Here is a 20,811-nt window from a genome sequence, read left to right on the forward strand (position 1 = left end):
AGATAAAAAGTTATAACGGCAATACTACTCGTATAACATTAAGAGACATTAGGCAACTTTGTCAACAAATAGGAGTAGTACGGGTGGTATGTGTCGGTGACGCAGGGTGAACTACCCTTACCCTTTGTAGAAGGGAGAACCGCGGCTGGACATTGCAAGACCGGACTGCCGACTGCGGTCAGCTCTCAGCTGTCTCTTCCTCTTCCTCAAGCAGCGTTCAACGAGACCAGTTCGATTTTTGTTATCTACCTTCATTGTGAAATACACATATTCAATTACTTGAGTATTTGTTTGCTGACGACCCCTTTTGAGTTTCTCCAGAGATGCCTGACACGAGTCCAAACAGAAACGAGTCCAAACACATGAGCTGACATTGCCCCATTGAGTTGTTGCGCGAATTCTGGGGCACCCAGTATATTTTCAGAAATATCTCAGTAAGAAAGGTCAACTGGATACAGTTACCTACTTATCGATTCTATAATTGAACATTATTGTCATAACATAAGATAAAACTATATTTTGGAATTGAGAATTAGATTTTGTGAAAAAATTAAGTTTTAGAGAGTTATCTAACATTCAGAACATGTAGGCAGTTGCTAATTAGCTTAGTGACATTGTTGTGGGCAATAGTACATACCTATTATGAAACAACATGGTTTGTTTTCTAAACTGATACCTTCTACCTACCAGAAATAGAATTACATTATTGTAATGGTGTAAAGATTTCCAAAAATATTGATTAATTGATTCTACATAGTTCTGCACACAATAAAAAAAAATATTTATAAAACAAGATTCAGTAAATTTAGTGAGATCCTACATACAGATTGATTCACATAACTTTCCGCCCATAACGAAATTTAAATGCAGCCTGTAAGTGATAACTTGATATACATACTTCGTTCAGTGGGAGGTTTTAAATTGTGGAATTGTAACCCAACACTACAAAATGCACTAGAATACATTAATTAGAGCATAATTTCAGGGCAAAAAATGTTACTGCTTGAAGGTAAATAAATAAATAATTTACGCTATGTTGTATTGTATCTATTCTGTGGTATTGGGTGATTCAAAATGATGGCAACTATGTACGAAAATTTATGTGGCAACTGTGTGGGTAGGATAGAGTTGACATTTATTTGACAGTTCATAGTCGCGAAATTTTGAAAATTGTCAAATCAACGTGCAATGGTATAAAAAAATCAAATGCACGCTAATGAAATGTCATACAAATATCAACTATTTATACCCCATCCACACAGTTGCCACATAAATTTTCGTACATAATTGCCATAATTATCCACAATCATTTTGAATCACCCAATCTGCCTTAAATTTAATGAGTTTTATGTCAACCAACCTCTCGCTGGACAAACTATTTTATAGTTACTATTTACTATGAAATCTGGACACTCCTGGTATTTATTTACAATCACTTGACAGTTCCTTTTTGTATAATTCTGAAATAATTTTTGTTAGTTAAAATGTGTTCCAATGACGCAAGGATCGATATATGATGAGTCAGTTTCTTAAATAAAAAAAAAATAATGTCGATTACTGCCATTTTAAAATTTTTATAATTGAGACTTTTGTGAGGGATGTCCAAGCCATACAAAACTTAAAGGATCATGTTATTAATGAAAAACGTATTACTGGTTGCACTTATCTTTCGTTAGGGTCGGATAGTTATGTGAATCACTCTGTATAAAGATCACATGCTATTACTCTAGAGAATACACTATACATATAATTTAAAACATTTTGTACAGTGGAATGATCTTAAATCTTAATTGACTTGTTTAAATTATGTTGTTAAAAGTAAAAGGAAATAAAATATTTACATAAATAACTATGAAAACTATAATTAATTATGGTTTAATATACCTACTGTAATTTGGAGTTTTGGACTATTAGGGCTCCCACGCACTAGCAACTTTTGTTATAGGCAACTAAACAGTTTAGTCACCGAAAAGAACGAGCACCGCTCACAGGCAACTTAATAGTTGCTTATACAGATCAGTTTTAACACAGGGATTTTGTAGAAAAAGCAACTAAATAATCGCCGGGTGCGGGGCGCTACGTTAGAACAAACCTGATTCATTTACCGCCAACAGTTTCCTTGTAAAATAGGGCAAGTTTTTAGTTGCTTCGATTTAAAAATCGCCCGTACGCGAGGTTACATTTAGTTATACGTGTTCAATTTTTGTGATTAAATAGTTGCTCCCCAAAAGTTGCTAGTGCGCAAGGGGTCTAAGACAATAAACGTTATTTAACAATAAGCAAATCATGAACCTGTAGGTGGTGTTAATTATCAAGTTTGCATTCATTGCTACATGACTTCTTTAATTTTTTACTTTACTTTCATTGTACCTACTTAGAGCAACCTGAAAAGTTTGTTCTAATGATGTAATGCAGAGACGATGGATGTATTACGAGGTATCTCAATTTGCGTTCGAAGAAAAATCTTAAAATGGTAATGTTAAAAATAAAATGTTAACGTTGTAAACACCAACAAATTTCATGTAGGCAACCAACTATTCTTGTTGGAGTTCGATCGGTCGCAGTTGGAAAGGATCGTTCAACTTCGTATAAAGGCGTTGCGTTAGTTTTGTTGATTGCTGGTGCTAGTGCGCGAGGATGTGTCATCTCTGTGTGTAATAACAAAATATTAGTTATTGTCGGTGTTTTAACCAGTGTTTCGCTACCGTTTCCGGTTACTATAACTGAGACCTATTAAAGTAAGTAAAAAAAAAGTTGAAACCATTCACTTGCGACTCATTTGCTATTACCCACGCCGGTGCTTTTCGCATTTCCAAGCCTACTAGCCGAAAATTTCGAAAAAAATTTAACACCCTCATAAACCGACGAAAACCACCAGGACCGATCGGTCTGCAAAAAATCAGATCACATTTCAGTCATCTTTTCGCCTGAAAATCAGTAATGTAACCTCCTAAGATATTTTAGTCGCCCAACAAAGACTCGGGTTATTAATATATCTGAAAGGCCTTAATATATGCAAGGAAGTGTACGAATTACCATTAGATTAAGGCGCTCGGATTGTTCGAAACAGGAAGCGACAAGAAGGATGTACATGTGTGCGTATTTTATCCTTGTCGACGACGAATGAAAATTGTTATGGTACAGCAGCTGGTATCTTTGACCACCTGCTTTTACAAAAAATTCTTGAAAAGGCTACCCACATGACCGCTTACTATGATCGAGTTTTCGTGGACCGAACAGCTGCCGACTGTAGAAAGTCGTTTACCTGCGCGCCTAATCACAAAATCAAAAATAGTGCATTCGCTGTTGATCAATTCAAAATCGTCTGATGTCATTCCTTTCATTAGTAGCACCAGTCAAAAAACTGGTTTGCGATGAAGTAAATGTTGATCTTAACAATAAATTAAAATGCAGCATTTTTAAGTGCAAGTGGTGACCTATCCGTTGCTGCAAATTCAAATCCAATATTTATAAATTATCATGAATCTGTGAAATTTTCGTAATTTTCTGTTGTTACAAGCTTCGATTAGTTCAATTCGAGTTACTTAGAAATCTGCGGTAAAGAATCTGAAATGTCATCTGTCACTGGCTACAAAGGCACTAATACCTTCATTTTTACTTATATTATATATTTATCCAACTAACGTCAGGGTTATCACAACAGTTGATTTATCTCCAAGTTTTTCATAGGAGTCCAAAATTCTACACCTATAGGTATTTTGTTGCTACCATGTTGCCTTATTCCCTTATTCTTAAAGGTGTAAATGTATTAAGAGTAATGTTTTATCGATCCATTTAAATATTTAATGATTAACGATTATTTCCAAAGATGAAAAGTACCTAGTTAATCTGACAGTTGAGATGAACCGTCGTACAGATAATGTGGAAGAAGTTGTAAAAGTGAAGGTGTCGGTAGTTGAAGCCAATTTTCATTAGCAGTTTCAGTTTGAGCGTGTAATTATACAAATTTTACGATTTGTTATGATTTTTGAGTACTTATCATGTTTACTAATTCATTAAATTGTGCAATAACAAACGCTCGTAAAATCTACGATTTTAGTATTGACTCTTCAGCAACTTCTTCATTGAAGATGGTAAATTAATTTTTTTTTTAATTATCTAAAATGCGACTATAAAAAATGTTTTCCTGTGGTGATTCACGCTTGACAGACCACATTTCGCATGCATTGTTAATATCTTGTATTTTTGTTTACATAAATTAACGGTACTGTTTCATTTTCTAAAATTAGAGTTTACACTTTTTCCGCCGATAATAACTTCGTGTCTGGTCGATGAAAAAGGACCTTGACGTTGTTGAAAGTAGGAACGTCTTGACGAAGTCGCGTTAGCACTGGTGCATATTGAAAATGTCCACTAAATTTGATTAAATTGGTGTTATGAAATGGTCAATATGCCTTCATGGTTAGTTAGCATTTTCGTGTTCATCCCCTAGGTATTGTTGGACGACTTGGCGTTTTTTTATTGTGTCTGTGTTGAAAATATCGATCGCGAGGTCTAACTGGAGCCAATTTTAGACAAATAAAATTTAACGAAACGTGGAGATGATACGTTGATTGTGCGTTGACTATGTTCGAGTCCTTGTTGACCCATATGCGTGCACGAGTTCCCCTATAGCTATTCTTGGTCCCTCAGGATCCCCCGCCCTTGCTTCATTATGCCTTTCCTCGTTCACTATCTACGTGTAGCACCTTTTGTGCGACTAAAATGCACGTCATGTTGGAACATGTGTTGTTACCCACATTTCAGAAAAATCTGGGAATAAATTAAAGCGATTTGAGGACAATACTTACAATTGCTTTGGCTCCGTCACTGATTGATAAAATAATAAAAAACGGAAGAGTTAAGGCGATAAAAATAGTTCCACGTAATTGTCGTTACTCGGTTTGAAGTTTCTATTCGTTATTTGCAAGTAAATATTTTAAAGAGTAAAATCGATGAGAGCGTGGTAACTTGGAATTACTACAACTAACTGCATCACGTATCTTTTTAAATAATAAAATAACACGGATTGCAACAGCGTGGGTAGCGACTTAATTGGGTAATTTTTTCCAGATCATTGGCACATTGTCGGCGCGCTACTGTCAGTCTGGACTGTTGGCCATGTTTAGTGGTGTAATATTTTTGACTTTGTTCGTCCTCGGTGCGAACGCCGAGGACGACACTTCCGGTCCTGTGTTCGTACGCGAGCCTCCCAACCGCATCGACTTTTCCAACACCACCGGAGCCGTCGTCGAATGCAGCGCACATGGCAACCCCACGCCCGACATAATCTGGGTTAGGTCTGATGGAACCGCCGTCGGTGACGTCCCCGGACTTCGGCAAGTATTGGCGAATGGAAATCTCGTCTTTCCACCATTCCGGGCCGAAGATTATAGACAGGAAGTCCATGCCCAAGTCTACGCCTGTCTAGCCAAGAACAGCGTCGGTTCAGTACATTCGAGAGATGTCAACGTACGCGCAGGTTGGTGATCCACATGGTTTTTGATTTTTGGAGAAAAAAGAACACATTGATCAATAATGGAAGGTGAATACTAGAGTTTTACAATACCAAGAATTGTTTTGAGTCACATTGTGTCATCTGAATGACTATGATTTTATGTGTGATTCATCTTAAACATCTTATTTTTGTAGTTGACGCTAAAAAACCAAAATTTAATAATTAATCTAGACATTTTAAATCCAGGTTATACTCGTATTGTAGTAATATTCGTTTTTGAATTTATCCATAAAATTGTTCATTTCAATGAACAATTCAAAAACAAGTACGTAAGTACAGATTGGCATACATATTTTGAAAAAATTATTTGTAACACGTTCATTAAAATCTACCTATTTTTGGGTATTTTGGTTTTTGCTCCAAAAGATTGTGGAGATAGCTGAAAATATAAAACTTTCTTCAAATAAATACATACTTACCTGAGCATTAAAAAAACGTTCTTCTTTTAAATAAAACCCATCCTGGAAGTGGATTATAAAACATTATGAAAACTGTAGTTGTGGAATCGATTCCTATATGAGTTAAATAAATTATTTAAAGGCTACTTTTTAAATTTATATTTTCACTACATATTGCAAAATAAATTAAAAGACCAATGTTTTTTTAAAGACTTAAATGTACAGTCACGCTCAGATAAATCTGGGACAATTTTATTTTTCGAGGGTAATGTGGGCTGAACATTGAACAATATTTCCATGGATTTTTTGCTGCTGGAATAATTAGCAGATTTCATTTACATATTTGTCAAAGTTGACAAGTGATTATACGGGGTCATTATAAATGATTGTCTCATCGCAGTAGGCGTTGGTGACGTAGTTGAATGTGCCGCAAGCTTTATAACATGAGTGAGACTAGCATCGCCGATAGGTAGCGCTGCTGGCGGTAGTGTAAATTTGTCTACTAGTTTGTCTAACGTTGCGAAGCTAGCGGCAAATCCCAAATTTGTGTGGGTTTTCAACACCAACTGCCCGGGGGCAATCATTTATAATGACCTGTACTTTTCAAAGCAATTTTACTGCAAAATGCCTAATTATAATAAAATAACAACCATTGAATTGTTAATTTTAGCCAAAATATATTTTTTAAAAAGACGTTAATTAATTAACTGCTTGAAGTCACATTTAAAACCCCAAAAAAAGTTGTCCCAGATTTATATGAACACGTGAAATTGAGAGTTAAGTTATAATATATAGTTGTCCCAGATTTATTTGAACATGACTGTACTTACATATACACTACATATTAGCAATAATAATTATGGGGAATATTGTTGTTTGTATGTATCGTATGATCAATAAGTCTTTGGATCAGGGTTGCCGTGGAATTAACAGGCTATCCGTGAAATTATTAAATCATACTACAGTAAAGGAAATCGTGATGAAAATGGTAATAGGGTTTATTCGCCTCATTTTTTTTAATGAGTTCCGTGAGAGATTAACGCTACTTTGAAGTATACATAAAAACTACGGGCAGTAGAAGAAATAATTCTATAGATGGTTTTTCCATTTCATGGCTATCGCGACCCAAAGACTTTTTGATCATACGATATTTAGTTATTACTTTAATTTACTTTTTCTAATTTGCTGTTTTAACAAAGCTGTTAACGCATCCGTTTTGAATGCGTTAATAAGCTATTAACACAACCGAAATCTAGGATCTTTTTTCAGTTGGTAACACATTGCCGGCACCAAATTGACTTTGGTATTGCCTGCTATTTGCCGTGTTTATGTATAAATTCATCTTTAATTGCAATTTTACTTGCGAAAAATTACAATTATGTTTAGTCTAGATTCAAAATTAGAATGATTTTATTTTTAAAAAACATGTATTTAATATGCAAATTAGAAAAAATAGCATAAAAAATTCGTCCTGCCTGTGGCAGTCGTGCTGCAAATCTGACTCGTGTCTTAATATAAGTTTTATAAAACTCATGTTTTAATATACTATTACAACCTCATTAGACACCTTAATATGAAAAAACTTTTGAAAATCCGGACTCAAAAATTTATCTCTTATCATATCTTATAAAATTTTTAGACTTTATTACATTTGCACATATTTTGGTATTTTTAAATCGTCATTGATGATATTTTTTAAATTAATTTGGCAAAAATACCACAACGTACATCCATGTCTGGGTTGTTCGATCGGATTTCTTTTATTTTTGTCAGTAGACGACATTTTACTTTTCAGGATTCAAACTCGCGCCAGACGTCTGCAGCTCAAAGCCTTGACCACTCACGAGGTCGTTTCTCGCACCTTCTCTGTATGAAATTGTTGTTTTTAAATAACCGCATCCATAAAAATCCAGTGAGGACGCTTTTAGTTGCTTTCGTTTAATTTGATTTTCTGTAAATGTAATTTCCGTCCCGACAATAATTTGAGCCTGAGTTGCTGCCGCTATATGCCAACTTGTCTTATCGTGGTGAATAAAGACTTTGAAATCTTCAAGATACAGTTTTTTCACTTCATCGACTACAGACAGGCTTCAGAACAGAATAATATTGGGAGGCGGTTTTAGTTTTTTTTATGGAACTCGAACCATTATGCGCCCTTGTGAAAAACTCTATGCACTTTCGTACGCAACTTTGGTTACTTTTTGGTCTTTTTTTTTAATAACAAATTAATCTCTTCTCATTAATTTTTCACATGTGAATCAAGTCTCTTCTAAGATAACAGTAAACTCTTACCTATGTCCAGCTAAATGGCGCTCATATCGTTTTTGAGTGTTGATATTTCTATTTTCCACGTGGTGCGTGCACCTTTATTGTTTTTTCCCTAGTTAGATAATGTTTTAAATTATAATGACTTATTTTATTCACATTGTTTTGAGACACTTTAGCCTCGTCGTTGTCCTTTGTGCGACTTAGTTACCATTTTTTGAAATTGATGGTGCTCCTGTCGCGTCGAGGTCGAACATACTTGAATTCCAGTTCATTGATTTCGGTCTGTCTTTGAGTCTAGCCAAGAATGCTCGAAGGAGAGACTACGCATCTCTTTAATTCACTGTCACTTTCAGCTTAAAAGTAATTAACAGTAAACCCTTAGCGAAACATAAAATATCGCTAGACTTACACACAGCCACCATTCGGAAAAACATTTTTCTTTGCGGTTTTGGCGTAGGACAATTAAAATTTGATCTTACTTCGGTACTTCGGACATGATTTTTCGACCCTATCATAATTTCTTTTCGAAGTAAAAGTTGATATTTTTTAAGAAAGTATTTTCACTGCCAACTTCGAAATTCCTTATCCAGTTCAACACCTAGTTTCTTAGTCAGTGAGAAAGTTGGAGATGTGAAGGTTAAATAATTTTTGTATGTTGGATATTGTTGTCAATTATCTTGCTGTTAGATAGTACTGCAGATCTTATGGAATTTTTTAAATACACAGGATGAGTCGGGAGGAACGACCGAAACTCTATGAATGTACGAGTATTTAGGTACACGTGAAAATATCTCATTTAAAAAAAAACTCATATGTTATCCGATTTTCATTTGTTTTCACGTTATAGCGTTATAACAAATAAATACAATTGCAAACATTAGCATTGTCTTAAAGAGGTAAGCGGGTTTTCTTATTAAATTTCCAAAAATACCGCCGTTAATCTCTAAACATTTTCTGCTTTGTCTACGAAGGGTGCTTGTTGCTCTCTTGATTGGTTCATGCCTTTCTTGGCTGCAGTATTTGTAAAGCGAAAATTTGGATCCAAGTGTACCGTTAGATAAAAATTTTCATTACGCTATAACTTGAAAAAAAAAAGAAAAGCGGATAAGAACATATAAGTTTTTTTTTACATTGTTTCCAGCTGTAGATACACTCATGAAGTTTCAGCCGTTCCTCCCGACTCACCCTGTATATTTTTTGCGGATTCTCTTCATTTTCTCCAAGGAGTTGCCTGGGCAACACTCCCACACTGTCATACTATCACCGTCGTGTTACAATGGAAGCTCTCCCAGCTGTCGTTACATATCCCAAATTTGAACGTACGACGTTGTAGCTCCGTGGGACATATCGACAAAAAGGATATAATGAAATAAACGGAATAAACTTCCTAACGGCGAAGTCAAAATGAAGCCGTTAAGGGAGAGAAAAGAAATTAGAAGACCACTTTTGGTACTGACGGATGAACCACACCAATGGAGGTGAAGAACATGATTAGATGATAACCTCTCATGTTGGAAACATACAAAGAGGCTCTCACTGTTAACAAATTAATTGAAGAGGATAACTTTTTGTTGAACCTGCAAAAAAAAATCGGCCCAGAAGCGATTAGGTAGCATGACCCATCGGCATAGATAAGAAGCGGAAGGAGTGACCTAATACATAATTATTTGATTGTTCAACTCATTTAACCGTTTTCTCTGGTTTTGGACTTTTAGTTGTAGTTTAGTTGTATTTTCCCCAGTCACCCCGTCGAATAAACCCGACGAACTCCCATCTCTTTACCATTAAAACCGATAAAGGTCACTTTGGACAATTTCGCTGTAGAGTAATCACGATAAATTGATCTGCAGAAATTGTTTATTTTTTGTATCCGCTGCATATTATGTTTACGAGATTTAATTCGACATTTTACTACATACTACTATAAATTTCAGCTCTAAAAAATAAAATTGTGCAATTTATGAACAAAAAAGTTAAGTAATTTCAATTATTACAGTATATTTAAACAAATCCTATTATTTGTCGTTCATAAAAACAGGGGAACTGTGAAAGTGCGTTTTAAAGGGTTGCATTTAATTTCTAAAAAATGTTTTCCCATAAGCCGATTAACTGTCTAAAGTTCTGTTTTAAGTGGATAGAAAAAATCGTCAAATGTCCTACTTATTCATATCAAACCCATCATACTTATGACTGATAGTGTATTTGGAACATTAGAAATATTATTTATTAGAAAATATTCCTAAAAAAATTTGGATCTTTTAAAGTAACTGAAGTAGCATATGTAGTTTTCTTTATTGTTGAAAACAGCAGGTTATCAATACATTTTTGAGAAAAAGAGATTCTTATTATTGCAGATTCACTTAAAAATTGAGATTTCTTAGCCTACTTGTGGATGGTATTATTGATCCTATTATTACATATTTGCAGACAACGATTAACTGATCCTTTCATACCAAGTACCACGGATTATGCTGGACAAATTTCATTATGGTAGATAATAATAAATTGATAATGTTTGAAGATAAAAGTAAATAAAATTAGAACTTTTAACTTTCGCATCTGATTTTATAATTTCTTGTTTAATCATGTATAATAAAACAACTCAGGTGTGTTATTCGCTTAATTTTCGAGATTATTACCATATGGAACTTTATTGTTCTGACTTCATGAAATTGTTTCTGTGCTTGCATGTGTAACACCAATAAAGAAATGATTTAATGAAAGAGCGCTTTTGCAAATTTACACTTCAGTAAACTATAATTTTGTCACTAAGATCTGAAGATACATACATATTTTTGAGAATGCATTGAACAGTAATATTATAATATACATGATGACTCAACGAAAACGAAACAAGTGTGTTTGGTAACACTTAATTACATTTTTCCTACAAACGGGTCTAATTAATTTGCAAGGGGGACTTGAAAATTACCAATGGCAAAACATTTCGTGTTTTCATGTGTAAAAGGTTAATTAAAAAAAGTGCCAATATTTTTTCACGTAATTTATTTTTCACTTTTTATTTGTCAAATTACTTTTATGCATTTTTAAAGCGAAATAAAAATTATATGAGAACAGAATATGCTATAAGTATCAAAAAAAGGACATTTTTTAATAGAAATTATGCACTTTATATTTCGGTGTCACAATGAGCATTTTGTGACACTGAAAACAGTTACACAATGATAAATTTTATAGCATCGTTTTTAGTGATTATTGAATATGGGGTTGGTATTTATAGTAAATATCAGTGTTAAATGTGATGTCATTTGAACCTGAATCCATGTTGTGGGATCAAACTAAACTATTAAGGGGGCAGATTATTATTGTAATAACATTTGGGAGACAATTTGAAATTTAATTTTCCATGAAATGACATTGCTTCATCAATACCAACCCAATTCTATTAAAATAAAAGTCACCAGATAATTATTTTATATTTTTTAAAATTACATAAATTAATGAAGCCGAAATAGAAAAAATAGTATGTTCCACTCGTTTCACAAAACATTTTATCGAACTCGCGTTCGTCGTGCCCTAAACCCTCTCGTTCCACAATGACCGTCTTATGTAACTCGTATAACAATATACATATTATCTATTCACTTTGATTGTGACCACAACGAAAAACATAGTAGGCGCTGTTTAGCTGTGTGCTGCATACGTTTTACACTAAATATTTGTGTGGTGTGTACATGATGTGAAAATGTCAGAATTGTCAAAACTTGACCATGGTAGTAAAGCAATGATTTTAATGTATTTATCAATATTCATAACGGAAATCAATATTTGAAGTAGGAGAAACTAAAAACGTCTGTCTGATTATGTGATCACGTCTGTTGAAAAGTGGAGTTATATCCAGGTACAGATTATTTAACGTAAAAACTTCGAAATCACCTCATGCAATTCTCGATATTAATGAAGAACGAAGGAAATGGTCATTTGGCAGTAAGACAAATGCGAAAAATGCCTGGGGATTACCTACTAAAGATAATCAGAACTTTCAATTAGCATTGATTAATACAAATATTTTCAGATAAAAACTAATCAGACAGAAAGTTCAAAAAAATGATTTACAGGGGATGAAAAGGCAGAAGGTATCAAACTACAACACTCACTAGCCAAAATGTACAACAAAAAAGCATAAATAGAGTTAACTTTATTGGTGATGTTCGTCTTTGTGAGTTGTTTTCCCGTTGGCTTCAATAAATGTCTCGAAACAAGTCAATATTAACCGTTTGGTCCCAACTTTGAGAAGACGACTTGGCATTTTCTTTTTGAATTCTAAAATGTTGTACCAAAACTCAATTTTATAGATATGCGCACAGTGTACGTCGAAAAACGTTTGCGCAAGTCGTTTTCCGTTCTGTCTTCTGTGAGCGTGACGTTTCTGTCAAAATGGTGCCTCCGAGAGTTGCCAACTGCGACTGGATTTAGTGTTATCTAAAATTCCCTATCAATAACCTAGCAACTGAAAAGTTACTACGGAGTGGTCACAATCAAAATGAATAGATTATACATACTATTTTTGCGTTGGAACGGATTTCAACTCTTAAATATGCATTTTACCAGCAACTTTTTTGTAAGGGTTTATAGTTTGGTATGGACTACAAAATAAATTAAGAATTAACCTATTTAGATTCCAGGAGTGCAATAAGGTATACTCCGTACTCTGATAGATTGCACGTTTTTTGACAGAAGACAGACACAGAAACTAGTTTGGCGGGAATTAATCTGCAGGGATACAGCGGTTTTCTACAAACGTGAAACAATTGAGATGGAGAGTTTAGTATTTTTCACTGCTTTATGTTTTGGAACTAGAATTTAAAAACGTGCAATCTATCACCGTACGGAGTATAACCTTCCTTTTGAGTCGTTCATTTGAACTGTATTTCAAGGTAACTATTCTGCGTCATAAAAGCACTACTGTAAAGCAAATGCATAGGACTTCCAAATGTTGTTTTTGATACCCCCTGCCATTTAAAATTCTAAAGAAAGTGCACCCTCACTTTTGATTGAAGTTACGTAAACGAAAATAGCCATATTACATGTCTCCCAAAAATGGAGATTAAATGTTACAAAACCGTGGAGTGTGATACAAAACACACCTGTTGCTTTTTCGTTGGACCATTCTGTTTGTAATTATTAAGGAATAAATAAAATAATATTAGCAATGTTATAAAAATGTTGTGATGAACAAAGATAGAAGCAAAATGTTAACGACAAAATTTAAACTAGTTTTTGCAATGTATTTGCTTATCTTGGTCGGTTTTTATAGAGGAACAATATCACGTTTCAGACATATGTTGCAAAATGAATAAAATTGTAAAACTATAGCGTCAAGAGTTGATAACCAAATATTATGGTTTCGAAAAGTTGGTCGTTTTTGAAGTCAGATTCCATTATTGATTGATGCTTAAATAAAAACTTACAATTTTTACCTTACAGAATTGAACAAGCGGAGCTTTCTACGAATTTTATCATAGAAACTATGTACATACATATTTTATTAATTCATGTAGTAGTCGCCTTGGCGACTTGAATTTTTAGAACTTTTAGTGGAGGACTCGTTGCAGTTCCTGGAAACAGGATGTGAACTTTTTATTAATTGATGTACTAACTCATGTTCCGGTTGCATTTTACGTACTCGATGCATTTCACAGTGGTAGCTCAATTCTACGACACCGACGTCAATAAGGAATATGCAATTCGTGGAAATGCCGCCATCCTCAAGTGTCAAATACCCTCGTTCGTTGCCGATTTCGTTAGTGTCGTTTCCTGGCACACCGATCAGAACGAGAACTTTTTTCCGGGCGCACCCGACGGTAACCCAGACACTCTTATTCTTTCCCCTGTCTCTTTTTACAGTGGTCCAGCAGTTCTACCAGACGGAAGTTAATAACGAGTACGTCATCCGTGGAAATGCCGCCGTTCTCAAGTGTTCGATACCGTCATTTGTCGCGGATTTTGTAAATGTCGTCTCTTGGCATGACACTGAGGGTCACAATTACGCCATGGAACAAACCAATTATGGTACAGTGGCCGGAGAGAAATCTCGAGTGCCAGTTGTAGAGTCTTAAATTGTTTGGTGTTTTACTCCAGTAAAAAATGTAAATATCACGATTTGTATTTGAGATTCTAATCTAAATCGGAGTGTTTGTATAAACAGGTTGGTAGACTTTCATACTATCAAAAAATACATATTTACCCAGGAATCTTTATTTGTAGAACGCTTTTTCCGGACTAGTACATTAACTACAAATAATTTACAAAAATAGAAAAATAATATCTCACAAATAGTGCATGTTACCGTAATGGTACGATAATAGCAAATTACATTTAATAACCTTGATATCGATAACTGGAAATATAGGTGCGCATTTATTTGTTGACACTTTTTCCAAGTGAACGTTCTAGAAGAGCTTAACACATATTTTCAGTTAATGTTTAGAAGAAACTGGCTCCGATTTAGATTGTCAATTTAAATTAATTTGTTGTACATTTGGATCTGGGTAACTAAAACCGTTTAGGATTTGTAAATTATTTTTCCAATGAAAACCGGATAAGTGAACTTGTCCTTTTTCCACGGATGGTGGATTCTGTTGTTCAGGAATTTCAGTACGCCCTCGTTTTCTTTTTTCAGTTGTCAATCAGTACTACGAAGCCGAAGTCGTTTCGGAATACGTAATTCGCGGAAACACGGCAGTGTTAAAATGCAATATTCCTTCTTTCGTGGCCGATTTTGTCAGGGTGGAGGCTTGGGTTGGCTCCGACGGATCCGAGTACAACCACACCAGCAATTATGGTACAATAATCGATAGCTCGGTTTTTTTTCTCGTCACCTGTTGAACCAATTTCCTCTTATTAACGATGTCCTAAACTCTTTCCAGTGGTGAACCAATTTTACAAAGCCGAAATTCTCACCGAATATGTGATCCGCGGCAACACGGCGGTACTGAAATGCAGTATTCCATCGTTCGTCGCTGATTTTGTTTTTGTCGAATCGTGGATTGACGATAGCGGAAACGTTATGAAAGCTTCCAATGATTATGGTAATTCTCACGGGTGTTCTTTTTCTTGTGATAGTTGTCGCGCAGTACTATGTGACCGAGGCCGAAAACGAGTACGTCATTAGGGGCAATGCAGCCGTCATGAAATGCAAGATACCGAGTTTTGTTGCCGATTTTGTGCAGATTGATGCCTGGATCGCAGACGATGGCCAAGTTCATAAGTACAACGACAATGCTAACTACGGTACAATAGTTAAACCATGCCGAAGCAACCCCGTCTAACCCAACGTCCTTTTTGTCCTCTAAACACAATTGTCGATAGGTCCACAAAGCGTCTTCGTTCGTTCTTATTCTGACTAATTTATGTAATAATCGGAATTTATGCTCCCTTCAAATTCTGACACTCCGAGACAGCTGAACCCTCTTGTATATTACTTAGGTTAATGTTTCTCACGTATTCTGGTCTGAATATTTGGTGAAAATTTATTTCGAACCGAGGAAATAATACGTCTGTTATTGATTCTGTCTAATGCACGGTTTTTGATTTTTTGTTATGTTGAAAGCTTCTTTGAAGTGTTGAGGCATCAAATGGATCTCATCATTTTCCGTGAAACGACACTAATAACATTTTTAGTTTCTGCCGTTCCACGTGTTGTCCAAAATGTTAAATTACTAATTTCTCTAGTCATAAGTTTGTCAGAAGAAAGCTGGAAGTAATCTGACATGAAATACAATACTCACTCATTTGTATTATTCGTGATAATAACGAAGCGGAGACCATGAACTCGTCTATGAAAGATGCGTACCATCTGTTGTCTTTTTACATTTTCTCTCCGGGAGACGAAATTCGAGACGTTTGCATTTAAAGTGTCTGCGAAGCAATTAAGATTTGATTTTTTTTTAATTGTCTTGATTACAATTTTGTCGTTTCGTCCGTAGTTGTAGCACAGTCGTACGAAGTGGAAGCCGACAATGAATATGTGATTCGCGGCAATTCGGCGGTCATGAAGTGCGAGGTCCCTTCGTTCGTTTCAGATTTCGTCGTCGTGGAGAACTGGCAGGATTCCAAAGGAAACTCCTATTTACCCGGAGATGACTACGGTAAACGGCCGGATATTTTTCGGAAAACTCCCAGTTTCCGATCCATGCACGCATATTCCACGCTCCAAAATACAACCGTTGTGTCTTTGCAGTCGTGAAGCAATTTTATCAGAGTCGCGTCATCGATGAGTTCGTCCTGAAGGGGAACACGGGGATTCTCAAGTGTTTGGTGCCGAGCTTCGTTACCGATTTTGTTCAAGTCGAGGCCTGGCTGGCTGACGATGGCGTTGTATACGAATACGATCAGAATATGTCGAAAATGCAGGGTAATTGGAAAGAAAACGTTGAACCTGCGCCGGAATATCCCTGATTTTCCTCGACTTTCTCCCGAATATCGTTCGCTATTAAGTTTCCTTTCGATTGTTCCAGTGGTTAATCAATATTACGAAGCTCAAGTTTACGATGTGTTCGTTATCAAGGGGAACACGGCAGTGTTTAAGTGTCAGATACCGTCTTTCGTCTCTGATCACGTGGATATAATTTCCTGGCAGGATACGGCCAACAACAAATTCCTCCCTCCTGTAGCTGATTACGGTATCTCTCTTGCATTCACTATATAGTTTTTACGCGAAACTCCACCTGTTGATCCTACAGTCCAATGCACTCTATCCACTTCCTCCATGTTGATGTAGGTGGCCGCAACAAAGCGAACATTGATTCGATTAAGCAAAATCCGATCGAAATCACCGGGGAGGTTGCACGTTTATTCTGGACCAACGATCAAACGCTTTTCGTCGAGTTTTTCTAATACATGTGATAATAATAGCGCACGTTGCATATCTATTTCTTATCAAAGAGGAAATGAAAATCTTTGGTAGTCATCTCTTAAATTCAAAAGTCACCCAAGAATTGATGAAAAAAATGGCAAAAATAAACGTACATGATACCTTTAAAGTTTAAACTACAAAATAGTCTCGTTGCATTGAACGACTGAGGTCAATTGTTATCTCGTTGTTGACGGTTCTTAATCGTGTCTTGTATTTATTCGGGTCACAGTTCGCAAGAAATGTTACTTCCATCATCCCTTAGATATTGTTGTTTAGTTCTTTTAAAAAATTATGAAATTCCCCTCTTCGAGAATTGTGCGTTTCACATTCTGGTGTTTGTTTTTTCAATTCATTTGACCGACGCTATATCTCACAAAACAGCAGTAAAAATTTTATGTTACTTGATTATTCTTTTCATTAAAGGCTCTTAACACACTCGTTTCTTGATTTGGCACCGTGCATACGTGCATATGCACAGGAAATCCTAACCACGGAGTTATTTCAGACAAAAGACATCAAAAAAGACTTCCTTCGATAGGCCTCCCCAAAAGGGTCTAGAAAGTGAACTTATTGTTGTCGATTTCATCGACATTGCGTGCCTCATTTAATAAATAATCAGGCCTTTCATTACTTGAATGTTTAAGCATTGTTTCTTGTAATCTTGTTTGTTTTCCCAATTGTCGGTCATTAAGAAACTGAAAGAGACTAATTTTTTCCAGTTGTTTCACAAAGTTACAACGCAAACGTGATGGACGAGAGCGTCCTGAAAGGGAACACGGCAATCTTCAAGTGTCACATTCCCAGTTTTGTCAGCGACTACGTTTATGTTGTTTCCTGGCTGCAGGACGACAATAACGAAATTGTCACCAAGGACGATCAGTACGGTGCGTTGAACGAGTCTTATGTTCCTTTGTGTGCTTTATCAGTGTGACCTTTGGTTCCGAGAATTCGTAAAAGGATCGTCGACCGGAAAAAAGTCTTCATCCCCAAAATTTTTTTGGTTTTAGATATGTAGTAACAAAAGTGAACTTCAGTACGTTCAATGTAATAAACTAATTTTCAAGATAATTTGTTGCCAAATGAAAGGGAATACATTTACATATTAAACGTTGTAAACTGCATTCATCTTAGAAGGGACAAATATTTTTCTTTTAGGTGACATAATACGGTTCGTTCTGGTTTTGACGTGGTCTTCGCCCTAATATTAAAAAAGGGTGCAGGTATTCGGTGATAATCCGTTTATAAATGGTTACTTTGGCTTCGTTTTGTGGTTGATGTTTTCTTACACGAAACTGTCGGTTTTTTCTAAATGATCTCTTTCGATGTGTTTCGTGGTTATGGAATAATTTGGGCTACTGGAATTCCTGAACCTGTTCCCATACCCTCCCTTTTAACCCCTCCAATTGAACTGCTTTTCCTTGTAGATGTAGAAAGCGGGAGGCCAAATTTTAATTAGAGCAGTCAAATGGAACACAATAAATTCCATTAATACAAATGATAATTAAAATTTGGCGTCTTAAAATACGTAATTCAAGTAAGTAACATACTAACGACCAATAAGTGATGAAGTATGATGTCAATAGCCAAATAACTTTTATTAATGGTCATTAAATTTAATGTGAAAGGGTAATTTCAGAGTTACGAAGTATTTTGGATAGACGATATAAACCGATAAACAAATACATAGTTTTGTTATTTGTATACACAAAATATTTAGAATTTTTATTTCTGGCAGATCACCTTTAGCCATGCTACAATAACGATTCTGTTCAAGAATTTGTGCAAAATCAAAATATGAACTAAATTATCTAGAAAATTTTGAAAAGTCGCGTTTGTAATCCTCTATCCATTTTAAGTATGAAACTTGAATACGTATTGCTTTTATTGAAAGGCTGCATGACTTACGGTGTATTCATTTCAATTCTCTCAATTTCCATTTAACGATTTTAAGGAATTTAATTTCGTTCATTTGATGATGATTCCGACCGCGTTATGGAAAGTGGGAGCTTTGAAATCATCAACACAGATACTAATTATTTTTCTGTGTTCGTGTCCCAACAGACAGCAAGTATCTCGTTTTGCCATCTGGAGAATTGCACATTAGAGACGTCGGACCCGAAGATGGATACAAATCTTACCAGTGCCGTACGAAACACAGGCTCACCGGAGAAACACGACTCAGCGCGACGAAGGGTAGATTGGTCATCACGGGTAAGTGGTTTTTAATGTTGAAAATATTCAAGTGAGAATGCCACAAATTTTAATGCAGGGAAAAGTGAGTTAAATATTTACGCACCAAACTTTTCGAGATTTGCTAACTGGACCAACGAGAATGGCCTTATAAAAGTATTATTTATAGATATGACTCCCTCACCTTTCAATTGATGGGTTTGTTGCTAGGTGCATAAAAGCGCCAGATATAGAACTTTTTTTTGCAAAGGTGTTTTAAAAAAAGATATGGTTACGGACGAGATCTGTCCTGGAAATGGGTAAATTAGCCGTTCACATGCCTGATTCAGAATTATTTCTAATCTGTTAATTTCACCCATGACGTAATGTTTTTAATTATTCCAAAGATGTATAAATATATCATCGCGCAACGTTGAATGAAAGTTTGCCGTAGAAAACTGATAAATCGATTTAAATACATTCGTTCTCTTTTATCGCAGTGGCAATTACTGTAATTCATCTGATTACAATTCTGTAACGTTAACGAACGCTATTGATCTCTCACTTCACTATTTGTTCGATATTTATTCGTTCCCAAGAATTTCTGGCATTCTTACGTTATAATAAAAAGTCAAAAATCGTGATTAATGAACTCGGTTACAATGTGATTATTATTCTTCTTCAATCGTTTACTAATTCATGCGATCATTCACATGTGCGTTTGCTTTGACTTTTTATTATTCTGGTCGTACTTCAATGGCTACTTGAATTCCGCCACAATACACATCTACAACTTTTTGATCCATCGAAGTTCCGTATATTGACTGATGTAATTATTCAAACTGTGAATAAACGACCTTCGGAAAAAACATTTCGCTAATATGAATATGGATTGCCGAACAATGATTGTGTCATAATTAATATTAATGAGTGGTTATCAACACATTTGTATTGAACTAGGTTAATTAATCTGTTGCTATTTCGTTCAGAGAAGCTTGCATTTCTCATTATGGACCATTCCGCCATTAAATTAGATTATCGTTCTAAATTTAAACGATTTACAAACACCTTTTCACCGAAAAATAGCATATGTAATGTCATCTCGTAGGTTCGTTGCTTCAAAGGATTAAAAAATATCATCCGAAAGATTGTTTGTCTTAGAAAATTTTTTCGGTGTTCTGTTAATGATTCCGTAATAAATTCCTCACATAGATAAACTAAATTTCCTGTTTGAAGAACTCTGTAAATATGTAGTAGCTTAATACGGAAAGTGTTTATGGTACTAATTAAAAATATTCGTATCGTTTAATTATTTTAATTGTGTGTACTTTATGGGCACATATTTGTAGAGCAGGATGTTGAGTTATGGTGGCGTACCACCATGAAGCTACTGTAGGACAATGTAGAGTCCGTTTTAATTTGACACTCTTTAAGAACCGCAACAATTCAATTGGCCATTGAATGACTCAAAACTTGACTGACATTTTCATCTTCTGCCGTCTGAAGTAATAATTGCTTTACAGCCTTCGCTTTGTAACAATATTCAGTACTTACTGTAGTTAAATTTCATAATTGATTGT

At 35.3% G+C, this 20,811-nt stretch overlaps 1 protein-coding gene across 49 annotated transcripts in view; it reads left to right on the forward strand.

Moving 5' to 3' along the window:
- The first annotated feature begins 2,583 nt into the window (after positions 1 to 2,583).
- Dscam1 (Down syndrome cell adhesion molecule 1) overlaps positions 2,584 to 20,811 on the forward strand; it is a 49,338-nt gene continuing 31,110 nt past the window's right edge. For 31 of the 49 annotated variants that reach the window (XM_069043327.1, XM_069043324.1, XM_069043335.1 and 28 more), the window contains exons 1-4: positions 2,584 to 2,738; positions 5,074 to 5,482; positions 16,388 to 16,561; positions 19,124 to 19,273. In XM_069043327.1, the coding sequence (XP_068899428.1) occupies positions 5,122 to 5,482; positions 16,388 to 16,561; positions 19,124 to 19,273 (685 nt within the window). In that variant the 5' untranslated portion in view covers positions 2,584 to 2,738; positions 5,074 to 5,121. Of the gene's footprint in view, positions 2,739 to 5,073; positions 5,483 to 13,847; positions 14,010 to 14,052; positions 14,218 to 15,074; positions 15,237 to 15,270; positions 15,439 to 16,387; positions 16,562 to 16,664; positions 16,830 to 17,781; positions 17,947 to 19,123; positions 19,274 to 20,811 lie in introns of those variants that run through there. The other 18 variants (XM_069043343.1, XM_069043340.1, XM_069043339.1 and 15 more) reach the window with 7 other exon arrangements.

Source organism: Tenebrio molitor, chromosome 3, assembly GCF_963966145.1.
Source record: "Tenebrio molitor chromosome 3, icTenMoli1.1, whole genome shotgun sequence".
Classification (NCBI taxonomy): Eukaryota; Metazoa; Arthropoda; class Insecta; order Coleoptera; family Tenebrionidae; genus Tenebrio; species Tenebrio molitor.